Source organism: Triplophysa rosa, linkage group LG13 (genome assembly GCF_024868665.1).
Source record: "Triplophysa rosa linkage group LG13, Trosa_1v2, whole genome shotgun sequence".
NCBI lineage: Eukaryota > Metazoa > Chordata > Actinopteri > Cypriniformes > Nemacheilidae > Triplophysa > Triplophysa rosa.
Genome location: NC_079902.1, coordinates 18,548,654 through 18,564,305, shown reverse-complemented (window position 1 = coordinate 18,564,305; position 15,652 = coordinate 18,548,654). Strand labels below are relative to the sequence as shown.

The window sequence follows — 15,652 nt, the reverse complement described above, 5'->3', positions numbered from 1 at the left end:
CACTTTTGTAATTGTGATTTATTTGCAGAATGTACTTCATCATCAGAATGCGTAGCTGCGCTTGAGAAGGATGCTTTTTAAAATTAGCATGGGTCATGTTAACTAGCCCAAACTTGACCTACTGGGAAGCATTAATGATTTTTCAATTCCCTTTACCGCCATGTGCCACTATGAACTCGAGATCTCGGCATCGCTTGGCACGTGTTCTTGCGAATTAATCAGCACTGTGATTTCCACACAAAGGGTTTCTCGCAGCTTCACTTTCATACAAAAACACAAGCAGATGGACTCCAGTTGAAACGCTGCCCGTTATGTTTAACACAGATTCTAGAAACCTCTAGTCCTACTGCACAGGATAAACATCATGGCTTAGAGGAAACATTGCTTGGAATCTTCAAGGTCAATGATGCAATATGAATGTTCCACGTCTGTACAAGCTGAAGTAAGACAGAAGCCCCTCGGTTCTTTCTTCTGACTTATACCGTATACCTTAGGGATTTGAATGACAGCAGATTTGGAAGGGGACCTTTCACAGATTGCCGCCATTCCAAAAATGTAAATGCTAATGTGCCGTGTGCCGCACACACATGCAGAAGCACATGCAGGTTTGACGCCATTGACCTTCATTTCCCCTGGGCAAAGTAGATGGTAGACAGCCATTTATCTTTTATTCATTTTGCCATTTCCAAGGAAGGAAGCTTTCCTGCCGCTGTTGCTTGTCAAAGTAGAGGCCATTTTGTGATGTGCTCTGAGCTGCGGATGAAAAACGTGCACATACAAACTCAGACAGATATGTTTATATATCTCAGACAAACACACTGCAGTATGTGTTAGTTATGTGGAACTGTGACTTTCTTGACATCTGTCATTGAAATTAGTATTTAGAAATCTGAGAATCTGAGAATTGAGAATCTTGCCTGCTTTTATATCTTTTGCCTTTTATTATCATTCGCTTACGATCCAAAAACAACATCAACATTTTCATAGGATGCCACAGTTACCACCTGAGTTGTATGATGAGAGAAACATCTCCAATATTGTCAAATGCATTTTGACGTGAATTTCTAGACATTTTTTCTAGCCACATTTTCTCTGAAGTGATTGATAGAGGAATGTAATGGGTTGGTTCTCGTTTGCTTTGTTTGTGTAACACTGAACATTTCTTTTGCAGCCCATCAGCACTGTAATGCAGCGTGGATCTTTGTCATTCTTTTGTCATTCACAGTTGAAAGAATTACATTTACATTAGATTTATGCATTTGGCAGACGCTTTTATCCAAAGCAACTTACATTGCTTTATCCTATACATTTATACATAGGTATGTGCAATCCCTGGGATCGAACCCACAACCTTGCGTTGTTAACGCAATGCTCTTACCAAACTCACAGGTTTTATTATCACATCAGGCCCGGCTGCAGGATAAAATGACGGGGAGGCATGGTAAATTCTTAAGGGGGCATAACCTTAAACCAACAATACAGAGATAGGACTTTTGTAAGACGTATTTTTATAGCGCTTCCTAATACACTCTATATGCAAACGGACAAACAGACCAAGTAAATTTAGACATTTAAAAGATAAGTCTTTTCACTTTCAAAATGTTTACGTAAAAAAGCAACAGCTACCAGGTCAGCGTAGGAAGCACTCCACAAGTGTTTTCTGTAACGTTGTCTCGGCAGGCTGTCTGGTCTGGGTTTCGCTTTCTTGCATGTTCAACAGCTAAAATTATAAACCCATTTTATTCATATTCCAAAATGCAAGACATATGTACAGTATGCAGGGCTGGGGAGTAACGAAATACATGAAACTTAGTTACATATTTAAAATACAAAATTTGAGTAACTGTATTTCATTACAGTTACTTTTTAAATGGTGGTAATCAAATTACAGTTAAATCCGAAAAGTATTTTAGATTACCAAAGTGATTACTTGGAATTTCAATGGCATTTATTTCATTTAAACTTTATATTAACTGTAACGGTCAATTAATGTAAACAGCAATCGGTGATTCTCTGACTCTGACATGCTGCAAAAGCATCCCAAACTACAGTTCTGCTCATTTTCATGCCCCTCGCAGAATATGCAAATTTGGACTAATTTTAACAAAATAAGAGGGATCTGGGTTCATAGAAATTGCATGTTCATTTTATTTAGTACTGTTCTGAATAAGCTATTTAACGCAATAGATGTTTTCATATACTCCATTACACAATTTGAGCCAATTTATACAAATTGCCAAATAAAAAAATTGACATACCCTTGAATCTTTAATGTCTGTGGTTACCTGAATGATCAACGACTGGTTTCATGTTTTGCGAGTCCCTTATTTAAGTAATTTGTTTAGGTAATTGCGACTTTTTATCTCAGAGTTCTTTTATCTCACAAATCTGATTTATTTTCTTAGAATTGTGAGAGATATACACTCACAATTGCATCTGTCAGTCCAATGAGAGAAAAAACACTGACTTTTTTCTCAGAATTGAAGAAAAAATTGAGAATTGTTATAAAGTTATAAAGTCATAATTGCATGAAATAAACTTACTACACAATTGTGAGATCTCGTTCCGAGTTTTTCATGCAATTCTGATTTCATAACTTGCAACTGTGAGTTTAAATCTCGCAATTCTGAAAAAACTAAATTTTATTTTTTATTTAGTGATAGAAACAAGTTTCCATGAAACACAATGCATTCAGAGAAGGGGGTGAAAATGTTTAAACAGGATGACGTGTAAAGATTTTTTTATTTTGTTTTTATTTTTTCATGTAGTTCTGCCCTTCACATTAAGCATGTATAACCACATGTTTCCCAGAAGACAAAATAAGTACATTTTGCCTCCAATTCAAAAAGGTTTACACACCCCACCTCTTAATGCATTGTGCTGCCTTTTTGAGCATCAGCATTTTTCCTTTTCTTTTCTCTAAGATTGTGTGCTTTTTTGCTTTAAGATGTATTGTGGGAAACTAATGTTGTTTAAAATAAAATGCACAGGAAAACTCTGTTTGGTGATCCCTTTGTGTTACGTACCTTATCAGTATTCCAAAGTATTCTAAAGTATTTAGATTAAGTTACAGAACTTGTGTAATCTAACTAAATACGTTTCAAATTACTTTTTAAAGCATGTATTTTGTAATCTGTAGTGAAATACATTTTAAAAGTAACCTTCCCAGCCCTGACAGTATGTAAGTAAAGTATAACTGCTCTATCGTCCCTTCTGCGTTGTGCAACAATAAAACTTGTCCTCAAGAGTCTTGAAAACAGCGAGTAGATGATATTCGGCATATTGAACTGCTCTTGTGCTAGCACTACAATAACCAGTTTCTTTGCAAACGCTTTCTTATAATATTGAGCGCACGTGTTGCATAGTATATAAACAACACATTTTAATGACAAAGAATTACAAAAAACTGAACGGAGCAAGAATCGCGGACGGGGGATGCACGCAGGCAGCACAGAGGGATAACCAGCCAATAGGACAACCCGTTTACCCTGTCCAATCATCTTTTAGTGCGATTACTCATCTAAACTTTGTAATTTGCAAGCAGAGGCGCATACCATATCATCCTGTTACCTATAGAACACAACGACGAAAACTTTGCCATAAATACTAAAATGAAACTGAGAGGGCAGAAATCAGATCCGAGGGTGCAATGCGGGCCTAATGTACCCTAAATGTTTTTTACCTCCGAGAAACATAAAACTGTATTTTATCCTTCTGTGTACACTTACCTCCACACATAGACTAGTCACACAAAGTATATTAGGATACTGCATATTGTACAGTATATTATTTGTGACCCTGGACCACAAAACCAGTCATATGTAGCACGGGTGGATTTGTAGCAATATCCAACAATACATGGGTCAAAATGATAGAGTTTTCTTTTATGCCAAAAAATAATTAGGATATTAAATAACGATCAATATTTTCCTCAATATTTTTATTTTTTTGCAGATTCCAGATATTCAAATAGCTTATTTATTGAGGTTTCAGATGTGTAAATCTTAATTTCAATTGACCCTTATGACTGGTTTTGTGGTCCAGGGTCACATATATCATATTAGTATTCAAACTACAGTATGACCGTGTAAACAAATGAATAAAGAATGGCTCTCTCAGTCCAGAAATCCTTAGTGTGTGACAGAGAATGTAGTTTTTGTAAATACTGAACTATGATGCACACAAGTCTTTTTTTGATCATTTTGTGGCATTCAAACATCACATTCCTTTTTTGCTTGTGAGAAATGCATGAACTTGATTTGAAAGTTATTTTTATCTTGAATTTAAAAAACAAAGTTTGGGTAAAATTGTAATAATTATGTAATAATAAGTCATTTGCCAGTTCACGATTCACTGAATTTTGTTTCAAAAGTTTTTATCAAAACATGATGACATGGATGACATGTTTTTGTTTCTTGGATTGTATTGTATACTGACATCTAAATGTACAGTAATATCATGCAAATAAAATACCCTATGTGACCCTGGACTACAAAACCTTTTTAATACTTCTTAGGTAATACAGGAACATTTGTAATAATAGGCAAAAAATACATCATATATCGAGTTTTCTTTTATGCCAAAAAATATTAGGATATTAATTAAAGATCAAGTTGCATGAAAATATTTTTTTCCTACCGTAAATATATTAAATCTTTATTCTTGTGTGTGGATCCAGCAAAATCACGAACAAAAATGGCCAGTAAACACACCTACCAACTTTACTCGCTGCTGTCTGCTCTTTGGGAATTACCCACTCAAGTTGGGTATCTATGTAAAGCTTAGAATTTCTGCTTTCAGGTTCTTCTACTCTTCAGAACGTCATTACAGTGGTAAACCATTAGAGAGCGTTAAAACAAACCTGTTACGTCTTAGCCTGCTACAGCACCTTTTTGCGCCCTCGGATTCCAGAGTTTGAAATAGTTATATCTCAGCCAATATTGTATCCTAACAAACCGTGTATCAATAGAAAGCTATTTATTCAGCTTTCAGAAAAAAATCTCAATTTCGAAATATTGACCTTTAAGGCTGGTTTTGTTGTCCAGGGTCACATATGGTCGTACAAATTCTACATCCACAGCAACTTCTCTTTCTTGATTTTAAGGCTCTAGCAACATTAATGTTGCAAGTTTAATTCCCAGGGAACACTTTCCAAGTCTTTCTGTACAATTATTGGATTCGTATCGCACGACCACTTGTGGTAGAGCTCCATACAGTATTGGCACAGTGTTGATAAATAAGTAATGTTATGGAACCAGTTCTATTCCACATACACAGGTCTCACCACTGTTTCTCCTTCACTCTTTACAGATGATAACTGTCGTCTGGGAGATTATAAAAAATTGAAGAACAAGATGTTGGACTTGCACGCTCAAAGGTACTTGACCCCCGGTAACCATGGTAGCCACGAGAAAGATATGGCGACTAGGAAGCGTCTGGTGGACATGATGTTCAAGCGCTTTGACGCAGATGGTAATGGACGAGTTGACAGCAGTGAGCTCTCACAGGTACGTTTTTAAACCCGTGTAATGTTGAAATTGACGTCGGTTTCCTCATAATGAAACATCTTTATGTTACTTTTAAATTGCCGACCAATTTTCACATAGAAGAGACAAATGACAGGAGTAAACCGTAGGGGTGCCTCAGGGCCACTTTTAGAATATTTTAGGTCACTTGGAGAAGTTTTCTCAATTACTCGATTACATTTTTAGTTAGTTCATAACATTTGCGTTTACAGTATATGACTTGAAATGAAAAGATTTCTATTGTTGTGATTTGAACATTGTCGTTGACATGGTTTTATTTAACTTAAAATTACTTTTCAATAAGCATAACTGTAATATAGTATACCAAAAAGTTGCACAATTTTCTTTTTTACAGTCATATTTGTGTGAAATCAGTGAAATTTGGCAGAGAAAACTACCGTCCCAAAAATCCTTACGTATTGGGCTGTTGGAGTATAGCAAATTATCCACACATAAAAAATAGATAAATCATATAATAAACAAGGGGTATAGGAGTTTATGTGTTCACAATCTTCTCAGAACAAGAAAACAACTCTAGTGTGCACACTTTTTCTCTCAAACCAACTTGATTTAGGATTGGTGATAAATGGTGACCGGGCTAGTATCTGTATATCTGTGTTGGTTTGCTTGTGTACAAAATCAATTATACAAAATATTTTATTACATTTAAATAAACTGAGTATGGCTGGGGATCTTTTTCAACGTTTTACTGTATTCATTTGAAATGCCAAATGAGGCTGCGAGCTTGTCTCTTTCTTAATAACTCACTCATATGCTGATCCCAGGTCAGCTGTGCTTTATCTTGTCCTGCGGCAGAAAGATTACACCTGTCCATAGAGATACGGCACACAGAAAAATGAACAAAATATGAATTTATTCATATTTCTCCAGCGAGAAAACTCTGAACGCACTTTCACTCTCAGTTACAGGCATGAGCCATTTCAATTTCATTGTGCTATATTTTCATGTCATTTACATATTTCTTCATTCTCTGTGGAAGATGAATGCATCTCTTTGCATGCATGGCAGAACGAAGACAAGGTAAAAGTAAAAACTTTGGACCGTCTTTGAATACAGAAGTTTGCCTTTTGACATGAAGGTGTGCGGGTCGAAAGGTGATCGAGGATGGGTAGCATACACTGAAATACAGCGCAGCAAAACCCAAACATTCTGCTGTAATAAAGCAGTTAAACTAGATCAGTATTCTGTTCAAGCAGGTCTTCTGCTACACCTGTAATGATCTTTGTGCATACCATGAACCTTGCGGATTTATTACTTTTTTTTTAAAACAAGAACAACCTTTCTCATGCCATACATAATCAAACAGACACGTTCCAAAATAAGATGTCAAAACAGTAACCTTTTTTTTTCCGTTAATCTTTAGATTACACGTAAGCCTCCTTACATGCCACCATTCTCTGTTGTCCGCATTGGACAGATACAAGATTTCCAAATTCAACTTTTATTATTTTTCAGACTTCCACAATTAATGTCATGATCACATTGGTGATGATTCTAAAGTTAGTCTTTTAACCAATCAAAATGGGATTGGTTTGTGAATTGGGAGGCAGAACTTATGAATAAAATGTTGCTAGCATTTTCTGTAGGATGCGGCATAAGGATGATGGAAAGGTTTGGTAATCTAAAATCTGTCAGCTTGTGATGTAAAAACGTAAACGCAACAAGCAACATTTTGTGCCTGTGTGTCTGAAAGTTTTCTCACTTGTTTGTTTGTACTTAGCAACAATGCATAGCTACAGAGGTCAGAGTAAGGTCGACATATGTGGGTTTCTGAGCTGTTAAGAAAAGTTTCTATAAGAGGATTAGAGAAAGAAGATACTGAAATGACAGGATTAAAGCCAGGTATGTCAAAGCATTCTGGAAATAGCAATATCCTAAAATCAACTCCAAGAACAGGATGCACAAGATCAGCATCTGTATTAAGCATCACAATATATTTATATATGCTTTCATTATTGATTATTTTAAACAATACCAGCAGTTTTTTTATAGCGAAAGGTTGATTATGATTCTTCACACCTCATATATTGTATAAATCTTATAAGTAATCCACAGTGAATCTAACCCTTAACATTCATCATCACCATTCCCTTAAGATTTTCTCACTAGCTGTAATTACCATCCAATATTTGTGGCATAGATAAATGTGCTCTACAACATTTGCTGTAATCCCTAATGTCTTTCAGCATAAAACTGTTATGAAAATCCTGCTTTGTTCCAGATGCTTGCCAGCAGACAGGAATCACAATATCAGATGCAGATGGGAATCTCATTTTAATCATTTATAGTTTTTGACTTGCACACAAGTAAACTTGTTTTGCTTCACCACCCAGATTTGACAAAATATGAAACATCAAGTCACAGCCCAACACAATATTTTTATTCTTATTGTTAGTGATCCTGTACAGTATATATGTAATCTGGACAATACTTTCCTTCATGGTTGGTAAGAGCATGTCACAAAACTTGTCCATGTTGCCCTCTGCCTAATTTGCCTTGTGAGAAATTTCTACAAAAAAAACATTAATGAATGCAAAGCTTATCAACAAAATATAAGGAGGATTTATTTGTTTATTTATGTAGGTTTATTTGATTTATTTATTTATGCAGGTCATCAAGCAGGAAGGTCTAAGCAGGACAACATCCGAGTGCACGCTGTTCGATCTGTTCAAATACAATGACGTCAATGATGATGAACACCTCACTAAAGACGAGTTCTACGCTGCCTTCGGTGAGTTTTGATGGAAGGACGGTTAACACGTGAACATGTTTAACGCCGAGGAGAGATCAAACTACATCACAGCTGCATGATCAGCACTGTCAGGACCGCATGAGCATTTAGTAGCTGTGACACTTCTCTCTGTGCCGTCCACGATGGAAAATCATAGAAAAAAATTGCTTTCATTTCTGGTTACAGGCATGAGTTGTTTTAATTTCATGGCATTTACATATTCTTCATTTGCAATGGAAGAAGAATAGATTCTTTCTGGCATTGGTTTCTAAAGGAATTTGTAACTATTCAGTCGGTGAGTGATTCATTTACATTTATTCATTTAACAGACAGCTTTATCCAAAGCGACATACAAATAACGGAGGCTTTAATATTAAGAGCCAGCAATAAGCACAGTACTCAAAGGTATGTTTACAGGTAGAAATAGCAGTGAAGGTAGAAGTGAATCAAAAAGAAGTGATTCATTAGACTGTTATGAACTAGTTTTTGAGGATTTGTGAATGATATACACTCATTGGTTTGTGAACTATATTGGTCACTCTGTATATTTGTTTATTTTCTTTGCGTTATTTTGCAGTCCTATTTTGTTTAGACCGCAAGCTAACAACAAGTGGAACGTCCTTCGGTTCCAGAATTTTTAATAGGAACGTGAAAGAGGCTGCTTGGTTGTCACTGGTTTGGACTATGGACACACTATGTAATGGAAAAAAATGCGGTGGTTAGATTTTAATTAAACTCTAATTAAAATCTACACTGATATTTTTCAATAAGTCACTGAACAGTGACGACCTGGGTCAGATTTTCCTCATTAACAGATTTACTGAGGAGAAACTGAGAAACACTCATTAACTTCACAGTTTAAGATGCAAGTAACATTAGTTACAGAGAATCTGTGTGAGCCTGGAAAGATGAACGACCAACCCACATGGATTATCAATGCCGGGTAAGCTTATAAAAGACGTTTTTGTCTAAGTGCCTGTTTTTGTTGAGTATTTCTATGCTTTTTGTAGAAAGATTGTTATAAATTTCTAACCTAATAGTAAATAAATGAAAGTAACAAATATAAATGAAAGTCTTACATTGATGAAATACAAATTCCTAATACATGGATATGACAATGTTGCACAAATCTTGAAAAGCGTTTAAGAAACTCTCTGAGGCTGAATGAGGCAAATATCAAAATGTTCCCACCTTTACACCATCATTCAGCGTGCCGCTCTTTCTCATTTTCCTTTTTAGTCTCATCTTCCTCTGACATTTCAATTTAACTCAATTTCCACTGACATTCTCCAAGGATGGAGACATTTAAATGGAACACAAATTGTGTGGTGCAGAGGGTTTAAAAAAGGGACAATAATGCGTAAAGCGCTTTTGTGAGATTCCCTCCGATACACACCAGGCTTCTGAACATAAAGCAGCTTTTCAGACAGGGAAAGGAAGGTTTCGGAATGGAAATCGCTGCCTCTGTCTGCCCCCGTGCCCTTCTGCCGATCACAGCGGGAGTCTGGGGGAAGCTGGAACAGCCCTACAGGCAAACCGGAAAAATGCAGCGCTACTTTTGTTGTTCTTTTCAACTTGAAAACAAAAAGATAAGAAGACGTTTTGTCAGATGTCCTCGGAGAGCTCCGTCACACACTTTTTCAGTCAGTTCCTCTTTCAATAAATGTTTTTTGTTTTTAATGCTGCTTTTAAAATGGTGCGTGCTTGTTTCTTGAGTGCTAGAGATGTGTGTGAGAATAAACAAGCGCATGTGTCAAAGGAACAGTTCGCCCAAAAATAAAAATTCTGTTTTTATTTACTCACCCTCGAGTGAGTAAAGATTTGTTCCAAATTTCTTTGTTCCGATAAACATATTTGGAAAAATGCTTGTAACCAAACAGTTCTTGGCCACCATTGACTACCACAGTAGGAAAAGTTGCTTTATAAATGTCTTTGTTCTGTCGAACACAAAAGAAGATATTTTGAAGAATGTAGGAAAGCAAACCGGTCTGGGGCACTTTTGATTACCATTGTATGTTTTCCTACTATGGTAGTCGATGGTGGCCGAGAACTGTTTGGTTACAAGCATTCTTCCAAATATCTTTCTCTGTGTTCATCGTAACAAAGAAATTTATGACAGATTTTGTCACTGTCCCTTTAATTTGTTTGATCTGCTGTGTGTAATTTCCCTTTAGATATAAGCTGCTTTTTCCATCGCATGGAAGTCTGTCCGAATCCATTTTATCAAGAAGTTCAGTCCTCTGCTATACTTGGCTTACATTAATCCTGTTAAATCCACGTATAAATCAGAAGTCAAGCGGCTTGGTTCTCAATCATTCAATCTGACATTTGCTTTGGCTGTGTCTGTAGATATTGCAGTGGGTGAGATTAAATAGTAAACAACATTATTTATTGTCAAAGCTTTCAAAAGATGTTTGTTGAACTCATAAGTGATTTTAATTCAGCTTAATAACTCACTTTTGTGCTTGGACACATCGAGAATTTTGGCTTCATTTTTTATTTTAGTGTCTCACAATTTTTGGGTTATATGTAGCACTTTAGTGTAATGGCGTTGGTTCACTTTAGTAGGCTACAAGCTGGACTGACAGGTTTAGTAAACTTTAGTTTTATGGAATAGTTAGACTCTGATGGGATTTACAGATGTGTGAGTGAACAGAATTTGTCAGCGTTGACGTTGTTTGTTGTTGCTCAGGGAATTTATCACATGGGTTTGGATCTCAGTCCTGATGGAGGGTGACAGGCCATGAAAGCATGAAAGAGGCCAGTTTGGGTTTGGAGAGTGTCTGGTCTCCCCAGAGAAAGACGGAGTGTTAGATATTCTGAAAGAAAGAGGAATTTAGTGAGGTGTCTTATGTCACCCATGTCATCATTTTTTTATCAAAACCTGTATGACTTTATATGAAGATATTTTGAGAAATGTCTCAGTGGTTTTGTGTCTATAAACAAGGGAAGTCAATGTTATTTGGGTACCAACGTTCTTCAAAATATTTTCTTTTGTGTTCTGCAGAAGAAAGTCATACAGGGTCGGAATGACATGAGAGTGAGTAAATGATGAAAGAATCTTCCTTTTTGGGTGAACTATCACATTGCAACTACATTACCAAAAGATGCTCTTTTGCTTCTTCACGGCCTTTTATCTGTGACTGTTGTGTATGGCAGCAATGCTCACATGTTCTATAAAAAAGGCTTTTGAGACATGCTAAGTGTGTCTGGCCATTGTTTCTGGCCCTTGGGACCATTTCCATTTCTAGTCTGGGTTTAGAGTAGCTCAATCTTTTAAAGCTGAAAACATGGTTCCTTTATAACGTTATGACAATTAATGTATCATCATGTTTTTCCATCAGGATCAGATCTCATGATGCGTAAACCTCGCAAGCTGTGCGAATGTGGTGAGAAACAAGACTGTTAATGCCTAGCATTTAGCATCAATTTAATCAGTTTCTGAAGTCTACGCTTTAGTTTTAAATGGATGCTTTTAATGACTCTTCATTAATGTAGATAGAATCAGCATGTTGTCATAGCATGCATTCATCTGTATCTGAGAAAACTGTGATCTACAGATGTGTGAAGACTTTTATACTTGTATATTTTATATGCGCACATGCACGCACACACACACGTTTGTGCAGCTATCTTTATGAGGACATACATTGACGCAATGCAATCCGTTACCCTAACCATCAGAACTACATGCCTGACCCTAACCCTTACCCTAAACCTAATCTAAACCTAATGCACTCAATGCACGGCCACTTCCGCGTTTACACTCAGGGGGCAAAAACACATCCGCTGCCCCAAGGGAAGCTATTCATCTCTACCTAGAGCTGTGAACATGACAGAGGAGAAGATTAATATTTGTACTCGCTGCTTGCACAAAGTTTGCCGGATTACAATAAACAATGTTCGTCAGCGTTGTGAGACTGTCAGCTGCCCCCCGTCAATTAAAATGGAGAAGTACTTCAAACTACGTTTAAAAACACATGGACAGCTTGGATGCTATTGCTATTAGCATGTAACACGTAACGTTAAGGCTGGATAACACTGAATGACATCATCTTTACACAGAGTTTATCAATGATTTTCAGCTCTTAAATATCTTTACCTTTAAACAACAAATTTGTATGATTCTGACCAGATATCAATAACACAGTTCCCGGTAAGACACATCTGTCGTATGGCTCTAATATGCAGGTTTGCTGTAAAGAAACAGACATCGCTTGGCTCATAAAATGTATATTGTTTAAATACTGAATCGGTTTTTAATTTGCTGTGTTACACAATTCACCTTAAGTTGATGACATTGATTTTTTAAAATAAATTATAACTTTCTCACTTACCTCCCATTGTTATGTTACGAGTGTGATTTTCAAATCATTAATATTAGGCTATATGTATTTTCTCAGCTCCCAGTCAGAATCAGATGACAGGAGATCAGGGAGAGGACGACATGTTTCAGAATTATGATGAAGTCAGAGAAGACACAAAATTTAGGAGCAGGACACACCAAAGGATAGCTGTGACCTAAAGCTTCAATTTATTGTTTTAATAATTTTGTGAAGTTTTCCAAAGATCACAGACAAAGTAGTACTGTTAACCACAAGAAATATGAGAAACGCTTAAGAACAGGGACATCTTTTGAAATAGTAGTGAGCATTTTTACTGTGTATTGTGAGAATTTCATATAGTCCATTCATTTGAATCATTTTAAATATTTTACTTTACAATATTCCAATATGAAACCTTATTTAAATCAAAAGCATTTGTTTGACGTATTTAATAGTTTTTGTATTTGCATTTTACCAGACAATTTCTCTGTATCAGTTATTATATACAAGCTTTATGTACATTAATACATAAATAAATAGTTACACACAAAAAAGTACACACTAAGAACTAAGATATGGATGACTGCACAAGCACATATAATGCATATTACGTACATAAACAAATATGTACAGTACATTAATGTCTAAGTATATATTTACGTTATTTTTATTAACATTACAATTTGTACAAATAAAACCAAATTAATGTATCCACAGTGTTACGTTTATTCTTTAGCATTAGCTAACGCTAGCGCTTTCACCAATAGACCATATGATCTTCAGTAGCTGACGTGCTGTGGCTCAATCACATCTGCACTCTTAACGTGATGACAACAAACTGTAGTACCAGTTAAGGTTTAAATCCTTACGTGTAATAAAGTAAATCCATGCTCGGAACATTATTAAATCTCTGTGAAGCTTCATAAAACGGGACACAAACATGCCTGACGGAACCACAGTCACGTGTGTATTTAAACGCTGCAGGTCATGACTAAACTAAAGTTTTGTAGTATAGCACCGTATAGCACCGTAGTTACGTGTTTAATATATAGTATTTTAACAATACGATGTATTTCACTTATCTATATTACACGTTAATTCCCCCCAAAACGAGCGCTGGTAAAGCACATTTGCTATGGGTGAATACAACCCGGAAGCTTTCCCGCCCCCTGAGATTTTAACAGAAATACGTAGGCAGCACTCCGTGCATTGAGTGTATTATAACCTAAACCCTAAAACTAAGTCTTCACCCTCAAACAGCCCTTTAAAGGGGTCTCTGGAAGTGAGGACCGGCCAAAATGTCCTCACTTTACTCTCCTTGTCCTCACACCGCTGGTCTACAACTCAAACCGGTCCAACTTATGGGCAGTTGACAAATATGTGTCCTATGGTGTGACAGCAAAATAAAAAAATTAACACAAATCTCCCTTATATATATATATATATATATAATATGAAACAATATATTATTAACAGTTTTTTTTCACACCATAAAAAAAATATTACACCATATTATACTTGTACTTATGAATAGAATATTTTTTCATATGGCATTTAAATATTTAATATTATTAAAAAAATTAAATAATCATATTAATAAAGCTGTAATATGTATGTTTTTGTTAAAAATAAGTTATTAAGCAAGTAGGCCTACATTAAAATTGACTTCAACTTACATTGTGAATAAACAGATTGGCAGAATGGCTCATTTTGAAGACTTTTAGTCGTTTCTTCTTCGTGTGACCCTTGTAATCCTTCATGCTGTTTGGTGCATCTGTATGGACCTGTGTCATGATCAGTGTGTTCAGACGGCATATCTGTATGCTTCATGCTCCGAACTATTTACATCTCCCAGTGGAGTCAGAAGGCAATTACTTAGCGCCACGCCGGCCCACAATGCCGTTGCTTTATCTGTCAGAGCTGATATGCCTCCAGAGAAAATGTCAATCCACCTGCCCTGTCTGCTAAACAGACAACCGCACACACAAGAATACAGGAGCCGCTCAATATCATTGGCAGCGGAGAATTGTGTGATAAGAAACAGGGCCTCACTTGAAACAAAATTGACTTCAGTAAAAAGCAATACAGGCTTTTAAAGATTGCCATATGGGATGTGTGAAAAGAGGAAGGTGGGAAATTAGAGCGAGGGAGCAAAAGAAAAACTGATTCGCAGCTCTGTAATACGCTGTGAAATACACTTTGATTTATCAAATTTAACCAAGAGTCTATCCCTCGACTTTTCTCTTGCATGCTCCCTCTTGAATGCGAGAATTAGCCCAATTAAAAGTGTGTACCAGGATGGCATGCTAATACAAGCATGTCTCAGGGGTTCCCCGCTGATGACTGCCATGCAGATTGAGTTTTTCACGGGTGGTGAAGTTAGCTTTTCTTTTCTTTAGCTTCTTGATTGGGTCACGGTAAAGGTTTTATTTCAACAGCCTTCGTCGCACTGCACCTGTAAAAGAGTCTGCGGCTTTCAGAGAGAACTTACAGGCTCGTAAAGGCACTAGTGGATGGCCGGAGGAGAGGCGAATGGGATTTGGATGGGTGGATGACTGAAGACATTTAAAGGGGTCATATGCGAGCATGTGTTATTCTGTGTCTTGGGTGTGTTATAAGTTGCCCATGCATGTATAAGACACGTAAAATTGCAAAAATTGAAGTGTCGGAACAAAAGATGCATTCTATCTAAAAGCGAATGCTCACCCAGACGTGCCTGAAACGCCTCGTGTAACCACACCCCCACAGATCTACGTCAGTTGGTGGTATGATTTGACTAAAACCGCCCAAATGTATTCGCAAGTAAGGTGGGCGTACCTGTCAGTACAATTGCTTGGGAACCTGATGTTCCAAACATGGTAAGAGGCGTTACATTTCCGTCACACGCTTTTTGACCAATCTTTTTGGTATTTGACCAATCACTACGCACTGGTTAACTGGCCAATCATAGCACACCTCGCTTTTCAGAGCGATGAGCTTTGTTAAAAATCTGCGTGTTTCAGAGAGGCGGGGCAAAGAGGAGATACGAACAAGCACGGTATGTGGAAAAT

The 15,652-nt window shown here is 36.7% G+C and overlaps 1 protein-coding gene across 3 annotated transcripts in view; it reads left to right on the top strand.

Moving 5' to 3' along the window:
* The window catches only part of fstl5 (follistatin-like 5), a 119,061-nt gene that overhangs the window by 55,394 nt on the left and 48,015 nt on the right, over positions 1–15,652 (top strand). For all 3 annotated transcript variants that reach the window (XM_057349905.1, XM_057349903.1, XM_057349904.1), the window contains exons 5-6: positions 5,311–5,507; positions 8,157–8,277. In XM_057349905.1, the coding sequence (XP_057205888.1) occupies positions 5,311–5,507; positions 8,157–8,277 (318 nt within the window). The remainder of the gene's footprint in view (positions 1–5,310; positions 5,508–8,156; positions 8,278–15,652) is intronic.